Source organism: Glycine max, chromosome 9 (genome assembly GCF_000004515.6).
Source record: "Glycine max cultivar Williams 82 chromosome 9, Glycine_max_v4.0, whole genome shotgun sequence".
NCBI classification, from domain to species: domain Eukaryota; kingdom Viridiplantae; phylum Streptophyta; class Magnoliopsida; order Fabales; family Fabaceae; genus Glycine; species Glycine max.
Genome location: NC_038245.2, coordinates 45,183,557 through 45,194,917, shown reverse-complemented (window position 1 = coordinate 45,194,917; position 11,361 = coordinate 45,183,557). Strand labels below are relative to the sequence as shown.

Sequence of the window (11,361 nt, the reverse complement as noted above, 5' to 3'; positions counted from 1 at the left end):
ATAAAAATAAAAATTTAAACTCATGATTAGTTCGGTCACTCAAAGCCTGCAAAGTATCCTGCATATACAATTAGAGATTAATGTATGCCATTATTATTTCCTTAAAACTAACTACAAAACTCGCGGATCAACTAACATTTGATTGTTTCAGTTTAATTACAGGTTTTCAAGTTAGAATTCTGAATATGTAATTGTATTAAATATTTGAAAAATATTTTTTGTTGTCCATAAAAGTCCTGTTCCACTCGAACATGATTACTTCTGATGAAGATAATAAAATTACTGGGATTCTTTTTGGGTTTAAATTTCTTTGATAATAAAATTTTTCTTCTAGGGAACAAATCTCAATCCTGTATCCAAATGACAGTGTTTGTGGGCCTATTGGGCTTCAGTATCAATCTATTAAACTACAGAGTGCATGCAGTTAGCGAGTCACCCTCTCACTGCGGTCCCACCTTGCTGGCTAGGGTTCGATAATCGACAATTGTGAAGCACACCGTTTTGTTCGTCCATTTTTTCCTCCCTTCCTCTCTTCCTGCGCCGACAACTACTCTCGCTCGTAATGGCACCACCACCGGGACCTTATTCTGGTACCAGCACCCTCGCTTTGGTACGCTCCCAATTACCCTTTCTCGTTTCTTTCTTTCTTTTTTCTCGAGGTACTCACACCATTCATTCACAGGTCGCTCGAGCTTCCGCTTTCTCCTTTGGCCTTGTTTATGGAACCATTAAGCTCAAGTACCTCAAGGTACTGTATATAACCAATCCCTCTTTTTTTATTTATTCATACGATCTTTGACTCCCTTTTCTGACTTGTAATTTAACGATCTAGATGGGTTTTTTTTTATAGAAAATATTAATAAATCAATGTTGATCTGAATTGCTGCTGTTCACGCCTTAATTATCACTACATTCATGTTGAGTTGGGTGAATCAGTTTTTAGGTGCAATGGTGCTCAATTTTGATTGTCGAAATGATTTTAGCACTGCTTTCTTTTCTTGGGGGGTTTCGCTACCTATCCTACAACTAGATTGATAACCTTCTTTTCATTCGGGTTCTCACTCCGTCAACGTAGTGTGGATTATGTTTTACGGATTTTGATTCTTTGACTGATGAACACAAATTTATTGTAGTTGGATTGGTTAATCAAAGCCTCAGCTTGCCGATCCTTTCGTGACTGATTCTACTTTTAGGCTATATCTACAGCCTTAGCTTGAATTAGAAGCTATGAAGCACGGACGCCGGACACGACACGGACGCCGGACACATGGACACCTGTCGTACCGGGTGTCGGTGTCGGGTGCGGGTGCGTGTCGAACACCCAGACACAGCAAAGGGCTGGGGTGTCCGTGCTTCATAGATTAGAAGCCCTTTTGCCAGGTCAATTTGTTGTTGAGTGGTTTACCGATATTTTCATAACGACTTTAAAATGAGTGTTAAATAGTCCCCTGATGTTGGGAAAAAAAAATGCTTATATAACGTGTGCTATATACTAAAGCTTTGATGGTTTAAATCTGTTCTGAATTTTGTTATACATAATTTTGTAATCTCTGTTTAATTAAATGGCATGCATTGTTGTGCTGTGCCAATGTGCCATGTGTTATGTTTTTAATGCGTTGGTTTCATAGTCTGATAGTGCCGAATGGCTCCCATTTTAACATTTGTTTGTTATTTCTTGATTATGTAGGAAATTTGGGATGCTTTACCTTGCTTCTACATATCTTAATGTTGTAGTGCACTTTGTAGAATTTCGTTGCTTTTTGCTGTGTAAGCATTGGTTTTTAATTCTCTTATCATGTTTGTTTTACTTTCAGGCAAAAGCCAAATCTCATCAAAAAGCTCAGGAGAAGGCTCATCATTGAAAGCAATGAGAGATCCCCGGTGTTATTATCTGTCCATTGATGGAGTAGAATACTGAAATAATTCATTACAAGGAACTGTATCATGTTTTCTCCCATTTTTTTTTTCTTCTCTGGTTTAAGCTTTGGATAATCTTGGAGCATCGAGTTTAGTGCGCTGAAAATGTTCAAGATTTTGCCTTGTTTAAATAATGAATACCATGTCTTCTTTTGAGTTCCATGTTTATATATCAAATTGCCTGCTATGTCTTGGTTGCAACATTTGCTTCTTAATTATGAATTATGAATTATGAAATTTCCATTTTATTCTTAAATTGAAAGGAGTACATGATGCATTTCATGTGTTTGGTTAGAGCTGAAATAGGAAGGGAGATGGAAATAGTTATGTTGGACCCACCAAATATAAAATCAATTCCCAAGGGTTTCCTCATCCTTAGCATCTCTCTTAGTTCCATATAGAGTCGCATATATATAAAGGAATGAGTTGCAGAACTCATGACTGTAACTGACGCAAGGGTTCTAGAGAGTTAGAAATGAGAGGAAGGAGGGGATAATGAAGTCCCGCCAGTTCGAACAAATCACAAAACCTGAATTGTGTTTGGTTGTGTTCGTTCTCTCTATTCTTTTTCTCCCTTTTTCTTTCATTTCCATTTCCTGTTTTGTACCAATTCAGGTTTTAAGAATATATTACACAACAAATTACGTCATGTTTGGTTTCCATAATTTATATGGTTCAAAGAGTGAGATATTTCATCTACATATCACCCCAAATTTGACCTTTAAACTCGAGTTTCAAGTCTATGTTGATTTGGTATTGTTGACCGTTCAATTGTAGCTGTTCAGTATAAAATGTTTCACTTTCACCTGTGTTGTATAGTCGTTAGCTTTCTCCACATTTGTTTGTGGACAATAGTACTAGCTTGCCAAATACTATGTTTAAAAGTTAAAACTGATCAGTGTTGTGCTTCTATGCGCTACTCGAATGGGAATTTGCAGTTTCCTCAAATAAAGTTCAGCTGAATAACAAGCGAATTTTTAAAAATCTCTTCACAACCTCCACATTTTTGCAACTAATTCATTCATGAAAAGCACGAGGAAGGACTCCTCCAAACAAAGCCATAAAAATGTTGTATCGCTTGCCTGAGCATATTCAAACAGCATTAGTACAATGGATTTAATGTGCTTGATGAGCATTTCCAAAAGCATTAGTACAAACAGCATAGCTTGCCTGTACAAACAGCATTAGTGTTGGTTAGGGAGAAGAGCACCCTATAATTAATGGTGACAAAATAAATGGATTGGATAAAAAAAATCTATTAATTTACTTTGATCTATTTAAAAAAAATCCAAACTAAATAACCTAATTTTGCTTTTTAAAATAAAAATAAATCAAATTTCTCTTTCAAGAGATATTAAATATGTTATGCATGAGAATTCAACACGATGACAGAGGATTTCCAACAAGTTAGACAGGAAGCAAGTGTTGTTCCCCCTCATAAACCCAACAACAGCGGCGGTTGAAAGGAAGTCAGTAGCATAGAAGAGAAGAGAAAAGGGTTTGCTATGGAGAAGCCAGCTGAAGCAGAGAACGTTCTGGTCCTTCCCCCTCATAAACAACCCGACAACGACGACAACAACAACAACAATAGGCCAAAGCCAAAGCCAAAGCGTTTCGTGAAAAACCAAATCCCGGAGTCAATCCTTAACGATCCTGTTCTGAACGCCGCAATCTCCGTGCTCCCTTCGAACTACAACTTCGAGGTCCACAAGTGCGTTTGGCGTGTACTCTCCAGCGGAGCAAAGCGCGTGGCACTCCAGTTCCCTGAGGGCCTCCTCATGTACTCGCTCCCCCTCTCCGACATCCTCACCTCCTTCGCCGCCGTCACCCACTGCTACGTCCTCGGCGACGTTACCTACGGCGCTTGCTGCGTCGACGACCTCGCTGCCTCCGCCCTCGGCGCCGACCTTCTCATCCACTACGGCCACAGCTGCCTCGTCCCCATCGACTCCACCACAATCCCCTGCCTCTACATCTTCGTCGACATCAAAATCGACGTCCCCCACTTCGTCGATACCCTCATCTTAAACCTCCACAAAGCCAAAACGCTCGTCATCGCCGGAACCATTCAATTCGCCTCCGCAATTCGCACCGCCAAGCCCCAATTGGAGGAACTAGGGTTTAGGGTTTTGATTCCTCAGTCCAAGCCGCTCTCCGCAGGCGAGGTTCTGGGTTGCACTGCGCCCAAGGTATCGTCGAAATTGCTCGGTGATGATGGTGAGAGTAGTGTTTTGGTTTTTGTGGCGGATGGAAGGTTTCACTTGGAGGCGTTCATGATTGCGAATCCGGGGATTAGGGCATTCAGGTATGACCCTTACATGGGGAAGTTGTTTCTGGAGGAATATGATCATTTGGGTATGAAGAGGTCCAGGAAAAATGCGATTTTTAAAGCCAGGGAGGAGGCTCGGAGTTGGGGTCTGGTTTTGGGGACGCTGGGGAGGCAAGGGAATCCAAGGATTTTGGAGAGGTTGGAGAAGATGATGAGGGATAGAGGCTTTGATTATACTGTGGTTTTGATGTCGGAGATGAGTCCTGCCAGGATTGCTCTCTTTGAGGATTCTATCGATGCTTGGATTCAGATTGCGTGTCCTAGGTTGTCCATCGACTGGGGGGAGGCTTTTGTGAAACCGGTGCTTACTCCTTTTGAGGCCGATATTGCGCTGGGAGTGATACCTGGGTGGTGGGAGAAGAATAATGAGGTGGTTTGTTGCAATAAGAGTGGCTCTTGTTGTGGGGATGCAAAGGGAGGAGGAGAAGATTTTGGTGGAGATTATCCCATGGATTACTATGCTCAAGATGGTGGGGAGTGGAATTCATCTTATGTGATAAAGTCTACTCGTCCTCCTGCCAGGAGAGTTTTCGTTGTGTCGTCTGTTGCTGATACTACTGCCATTTCCCAACAGCCTTAGATTTGCTGCTTATCAGTTACAAGTCCAAGGTTTTAAAAAGACAGATAGGATGGATCGTGACATCAGCCTCAGCGTTAAGATTTGTGTCGTGGCTATATTTGTCTGTGATTTCTCGCGATTGCAATTGGACTGCTACTGCAATTACAATTAATAAAACCTTGGTCATAACTAACGATTTTTTGCTCTGGAAGGATAGAGTCTATAGTCTATTGTTTTCTTTTGTTTTTAGTTTTGTCTTATTTAGGATAAATTTTGTAGGATGAATGTTTGGGGGAGAAGAAAACATGCTGAACTGTTATTTTCTTTGGTCTGATATGAGAGTGAAGAAGATGGAATGTGATAAGCTCAGTTTCTGTTTCAATTTGGTTGACGTAGCCACCAAGCTTTTTTGGTGATTAATTGGTTTGTGCCTTCTTTGGTGACACCTCGGTAACCACTACTCTTGCATGGAATGTTGTATGTTAATGTGAGTGTTGGAATTTAGGAATCAGAGAGAAACAAGTTCTTTTGTATGACGTGTATCTTTTAAAATTAATAATAATAGGCTCTGTTATACCTAAATGTGACCGAGTCTCTTGTTAGGTTCTTGCCAATCTTAAGAATAGCTCACAAATTACAGCAGGCACTCGTTTCCACTTTGTTTGTTTCTCTCTCATTGAGTATGCAATCAAAGCAGCAAAGCACTTGCCTTCTCATCCTTCTACAACTCATTTTCATTTTTTGGTGGCGTAGCTTTCATGTGCCATATTTCTCTTCTTTAGTACTTCTAGTCATGATTTTATCTACTTCCGAAAATTTGAACACACTAGTAATTATTTCATGCTCTATGACTTTATGTTTTTAATTAATGGGAGATGTCTTTGTACTGTTTGATGAATTACCTGAAAAAGAATGACGATTAATTAGAGTATGTCCCGCTCTGAATATTTCTTGATAATGACATTTTACTATGTTTTCTTACTTCTGAATAAATGGTTAAGTACTTTCAAGTTACATTATGGTTTGCTACTGCAGAAGAACACAACAACAAAAAAGATTTTTTTTAATATCGAAAACTTATTTTTCATTTGGAACTTTGGATTTTGTTCTGCATGTGTTGTTTTCCCCAGAAATTTTATGGTGGAGCTTAAGAATCTTTTTATTCTGCAATTGACAAAAACTTTGTAATCTCTGATTAATTCAATGTCCTGTATTGTTGTGTTGTGCCAAGTGTAATGTTATAATGCCGTGGTTTGGTACTACTTTCATCATTTAAAACAATGTGATTACTTTAAAAATTTATTTCTACTACTCTTTTATTGTTTTCTTTCTACTTTATTTCTCTTTTAGGTAATATTTTCTTATTCAAATAAAGTGTTAATGAAAAATCAGATAAAAGTGATAATCTAATTTCCTAATTGGTAAATTTTTTTTGGATATATTACACAACAAAGTATGCCATGCTTGGTGTTACAATAAAACATGTACCACAAAAAATCTATTCAAATTTTATTTTAATAATAGCAAGACTAGCATAAAAATGGCATGGTTTCTATAATTTATACTGTTGAAATAGTAAAATACTTCATCTACATATCACGCCAAACCTGCCCTTGTGTTCAAGCTCGAGATTTAAGAGTTCTTACGTTGTTATTGTTGAGCGTTAAATTCTTGCTGTCCAATGTGAAACGTTCCACCTGTATTTAAGGATGATAACACCGCCACATTACGTTGTTTTGTCTACAGCTTTCTTTCTCCACACTTGTGAGCTAAATACAACCGAAATACACTGGTTTGTCAAATATTATTGAGGTTTAAAAGGTTAAAATTGATTAGTGTTGTGTTTTTATGCACTACTCTAAATAGGAATTTGTGGTTTCTTCAAATAAGTTTACGCTGAATAACCACCGAATCATAGTGAAATTTCTTCACAATCTCCACATCATTGCAACAAATATTTCGTTTCATGAATTGCGTTGTTCGAATGAATGAAAGTTAATGATCTCATCATTTTTAAGGCTTGAATGTATTAAGACTGAATTCAAGCAAATCATGAGGAAGAACGTCCTCCAAAGTTTAAAAAGTGGTCCTATTTCCTCGTGAAATATTCAATGGATTTCACATGCTTGATGGGTATATCCAAAAGCATTAGTGCTGAGAAGCACATGCTTTGGTCAGCGTAGCCCATGATTTATTTTTCTCGTTAGTAGAAGCCCATGTTTGTTTTTGGTGACAGAATTGCTCAAGGGAACTACTATTGGCACTTCCCACTTGGGTAGCTTTCTGCACTTTTTTCAAAATTATCCTTCCAACGGAAACATGACTCTGTTGCACATTGTACAATATAATCATATTTCTATTATTGGCTCAACATCCTCAATACCAGCAACAACACATATTTACCTCCACGATCAACATCCCAAACTTATCATCCCAAACCCATTGACAACAACAACAAAATCCAAAAAAAAATTGAGGGTGGTGTACATGTGGATCGATGAGGGGTTGGGTGAGGTGCATGGATCTGGATGTTTGCGTTGGTGGCTGATGTGGCGCAGTGTTTCTCAGATCCTAACGACAAAACATGGTGTGATGCAGATCTTGACGGTGGGGTGTAAGGAGAGAGGATGGTGAGGAATAAGAGAAAGGGATGGTGGTCTAGGAAATGGAGGAGGGTAGCAAGGTCTTTTTAGATGTCTTGGCATTGTCATTAATACTATTGGTAGTGGGAATAGTAGTTTCCATTGCTCAATGTAGAGAACAACACACAAACTTCAACCCTTGGGGTGGTTTTTAGTTTGTAGTTTTGAAATTTTAATAAACTAAACCCAATTTTAGATTTGAATTTTCAGTTTTAAAAAAATTTCAACTTTGACTAAATAGTTATCTTTCTCATCAACTCCTTCGGGCTCCAATCCGTATCACATCTCATGTGAAGCATGATGCCAATCCAACAACTCTCCTTGCATCTACTTGCCTCCCAATTCAACATCATCTTCAACTCCACACAAACAACAACCATCACTTTTAATCCAATTTTATAGATTAAATGGCACAACTAAATACACTCACCTCTTTAGTTTCGAAATTTGTTTCAACAAGATGAGCATTTAACTGTTTTGAAGTTATTAACCATCACCTTCAATCTATAATTTAGGGAAGAGTTGAATCGCTAACTCCAAAACTCAATGTCAGAAATTAGAACTAATCACAAAAAATCCGGATCCAAACCCTCAAAATGCAGAACCCCAAAACACAGAACACAAACATGTGACAGGGACATGCGACGATCTTGGGGGAGGATCAACGTCAAAGTATATCTAGATCTTGGGAGAGAGATGAAGAGGAGATGGTGGTGGCGAACGGCCAATGGCGACATGTGAGAGAGAGAGAGAGAGTGCATTGTACGAGAGGGAGAACATCGAACGACCAATGGCGGCGATCGTCGAGTGACAAGGATCAAACAATAGAGAGAGACCAACAATGGCGTGAAGGAAGCATCGTGAAATGAAGGGAATGCATGAGGGTCAGGTAAAAACGGAAACATAAATTAATAAACCCATTTTTATTGTTTTTGAAATAGAGTAAAAACTATTTTGAAAACAAAAAAAAAACTAACTCAGTCTCATTTTTATCGTTTTCATTTTGAAAACATTTTAAAATAAAAAATAAAAAACTCACCATCATCCGTAACGAGGCCTAAATTGGTTTACTTTGAGTAAAATGGAGTGACATTGCCAAATTTAACTCCTAATATGTACAAGGAAAAGGACAGAAATTTAATAGGAATTTGGATCCTATCACATTATATTTGTGATGCTTGAAAATAAAATGCAAAACGGTTCACGTTCTCTCTCCACTGTTTATTGTTGATCGATGCGGGGGCCGGCATATATTTGAAAATCATCAGTTATGCCTGTATTCTAATCAGGATTACTGTGTTAAAATGATTCTGGGGACAATAAAATCATGGGATTAAGAAAATCAAACATTACAAAATGAAATGCAGTTGATTTTGTCCCTCCATGTTTGTCTGTTTCTTCACAATCTTTTGTATATTTTACTAATAAACAACACAAACTTTTAATTTGATTTGACCTGAGTGTTATCACCGAATCTCATCACCTCCGTATTTTATGTCTTCTTTTGCTCGCTACCATTCTTCTTTCGTTTTTATGAGTAGTTTATAATACTTTGTTAGTTGGGAACATGACCTATATTACACCAAAGTTCCCTCCTATTATCTCATTATGGAATCAAATCATGGTTTCTAAAAGCAAACAATTTCTGTAATTACTAATCAATTCCAAGCAAAATGATTTTTCATGTTGGTCGATGTCCACCGAAGCCAACGGCGCTATGTATTTTTCTCATTATTCATCTAATCATAACGATTCGCATGCACTCCCATTTCCGTGCCCTTGATTAGTAGTAATTAATTTACAACAGTATGTGCAAAATATATGTAATTTGCAAGATAACGAAAGCTACAGTACAAATTTGCAACAGGGGTATGTAGTTGGGATCTAATGCAGTTCAAAGACAAAGATCAGGTTTTGAGTTTCCCATAATCTCGATGTTAGATATGGGGAAACATAATAATTAATTGAGGCAAGCACATGTAACGTGAGCCTGTTTAGTAACATAACCTAAAAACAAAGTTACGCCTTAATTGTTCTAGTTTAATTCATATTCCAACTTGAAAATAAAAAAATTGTTTTGATTCACAACATCTCCGTTTCTACGATTTCTTTCTTTTTATTAAAAAACAACATATGAATTTAGTAAGAGCCACTTCCTTGTCTTTCTAGTTTCTAATGATAACTAAATTATACTAGTTTTCAATTATTTTATTAACATTCGGTGATGTAGAATTGTAGATATCAAGATGTGAGTCAAACTTGTATCGTGGCCTGGTCTCTTAAACATTAATTCAACTCCCACTTCTTACAATTGCTGCACTATAGATGGATCCAAAGTCCCATGAATTATATGTTGGTTGATTGTTGACAACAGGTGCATTGTCTTCTGAATCATCTCATCACGGATAAAATAAAATCTCTCGTTTCCGAATCATCTCATCACATTCATTATAATTCACATTACCACTTTTCGTTCACTTTAACACAGTGATTCGATTCGAACCCTACTAAAACAAGACAATTAAAAACTGTATCAAAATATCACCAACAAACAAAACAGTGTATCAATTGGCAAGAGTTGTTTTAATCAAATTTGGGAGTTTAAATATACATTTGTATTAAATATTCAGAAGAAAAACTTTATTGTCATAAGTTTGAGTGAAATTATTTATTGCAAAAGATAGCTGTGATTTGCATGAAAATGGAAATAAATAAAAAGTTGATGAGAACAGAGAAACCAGCTGTTAAGGATAAAAAGTGGAGATTTTATTTTTAGCTTTCTAAAAGGAGGTCTAGTACAATGCATAGGAAAATTGTAATGCACGATCAGAAAGAAAGAAAGAAGCAGCCTAGTGGGCTATAAGCCTATAAGGCAAAGCCCACATTCCACTCGGTTCCACATGGGCTTGACTACGATTGAGGCAACAGGCACAATCTCGTAATTATCTCAAACTCCAGTGGCATTTCCCATTCCCCCGAACAATATATACCCCCACGCGCCCCTTCTCTTCTTCCACCGTTTCACACTTTGAGAATATAAAAAAAAACCGAACCCACTCTATTGAGTTGAGTCTTTTGATAATGTCGTCGGCGTCGACGGGAAGCAGCAGCAGCAGCAAAATCCGGCGCATTGTGCGCGTGCGGCAAATGCTTCTCCGGTGGCGGAGGAAGGTGGCGGTGGACGTTCCGGCGGGACACGTGGCAGTGTGCGTGGGGCCCAGCAGGAGGAGGTTCATCGTGCGCGCGACGCACCTGAACCACCCGATTTTCAAGATGCTTCTTGTGAAGGCCGAAGAGGAATACGGTTTCTGCAACCACGGTCCTCTCGCTATTCCCTGCGACGAGTCTCTCTTCGAACACCTTCTTCGGGTGGTGGCCCGACCCGTACCCCTACCCGGTTTCTCCTCGCTCGAGGATTTTCAGACACGCTGCCACGTGGACTTTGTAGGAGGAGAATCGTGGCCGTTGCTTCGTGACGAGCCAATTTGCTGAAAATGCAATACAATAATCGTTAATCACTAACTACTTTTTTTGGGCTTGTATTTTTTACCCTAATTATTGATTTTTTTTAGTTATTAGGGGAATGATGAAAAGAAGGCGAAGTCGAGCGGGGTGAATTGGATTAGATCCAATGTTGTCTATTAATTGTATTTGTAATTTGTAAAATATGCAAATTACTTGGCTCCATTTTAGAGCAAGGTTACAACTTACAAGATGTGTGTTCTTCCTTTTTGTCCTCTTTTAAATTTTTTATTTTAATTTTATAATAACGCATGGATAAAGTTTTCTTACACTACAGTTAAACTTTATAAGATAAAAAGTCAATCCCCAATTGGCCTTAAATGTGCGAAATATGAACGAAACAAAAAATATAATTAAGTTTAATCTTTAATGATTATATATTGTCAGGGTAA

At 38.1% G+C, this 11,361-nt stretch overlaps 3 protein-coding genes across 3 annotated transcripts; all 3 read left to right on the top strand.

The window, feature by feature from the left end:
* Window positions 1–434: 434 nt before the first annotated feature.
* Window positions 435–2,120, top strand: LOC100500400 (hypothetical protein). Its single transcript, NM_001349571.1, has 3 exons — window positions 435–610; window positions 683–748; window positions 1,815–2,120. The coding sequence occupies exons 1-3, from the start codon at window positions 563–565 to the stop codon at window positions 1,860–1,862; spliced, it is 162 nt and encodes a 53-aa protein (NP_001336500.1). The 5' UTR covers window positions 435–562; the 3' UTR covers window positions 1,863–2,120.
* A 949-nt stretch (window positions 2,121–3,069) lies between these two features.
* On the top strand, window positions 3,070–5,387 carry LOC100797181 (2-(3-amino-3-carboxypropyl)histidine synthase subunit 1). Its single transcript, XM_003533442.5, has one exon. The coding sequence runs from the start codon at window positions 3,423–3,425 to the stop codon at window positions 4,824–4,826; it is 1,404 nt and encodes a 467-aa protein (XP_003533490.1). The 5' UTR covers window positions 3,070–3,422; the 3' UTR covers window positions 4,827–5,387.
* Window positions 5,388–10,464: 5,077 nt separating this feature from the next.
* LOC100790866 (auxin-induced protein 10A5-like) lies at window positions 10,465–11,157 on the top strand. The gene has a single exon (XM_003534309.5). The coding sequence runs from the start codon at window positions 10,529–10,531 to the stop codon at window positions 10,937–10,939; it is 411 nt and encodes a 136-aa protein (XP_003534357.1). The 5' UTR covers window positions 10,465–10,528; the 3' UTR covers window positions 10,940–11,157.
* Window positions 11,158–11,361: the final 204 nt, after the last annotated feature.

What these genes read in the sequence shown, in the direction of transcription:
- LOC100790866 (XM_003534309.5), top strand. Translation starts at nt 10,529, where the DNA reads ATGTCGTCGGCGTCGACGGGAAGCAGCAGCAGCAGCAAAATCCGGCGC.
- LOC100797181 (XM_003533442.5), top strand. Translation starts at nt 3,423, where the DNA reads ATGGAGAAGCCAGCTGAAGCAGAGAACGTTCTGGTCCTTCCCCCTCAT.
- LOC100500400 (NM_001349571.1), top strand. Translation starts at nt 563, where the DNA reads ATGGCACCACCACCGGGACCTTATTCTGGTACCAGCACCCTCGCTTTG. An exon ending in GTACCAGCACCCTCGCTTTG is followed by an intron (nt 611 to 682) that starts GTACGCTCCCAA and finishes ATTCATTCACAG; the next exon opens with GTCGCTCGAGCTTCCGCTTT. An exon ending in TTAAGCTCAAGTACCTCAAG is followed by an intron (nt 749 to 1,814) that starts GTACTGTATATA and finishes TTTTACTTTCAG; the next exon opens with GCAAAAGCCAAATCTCATCA.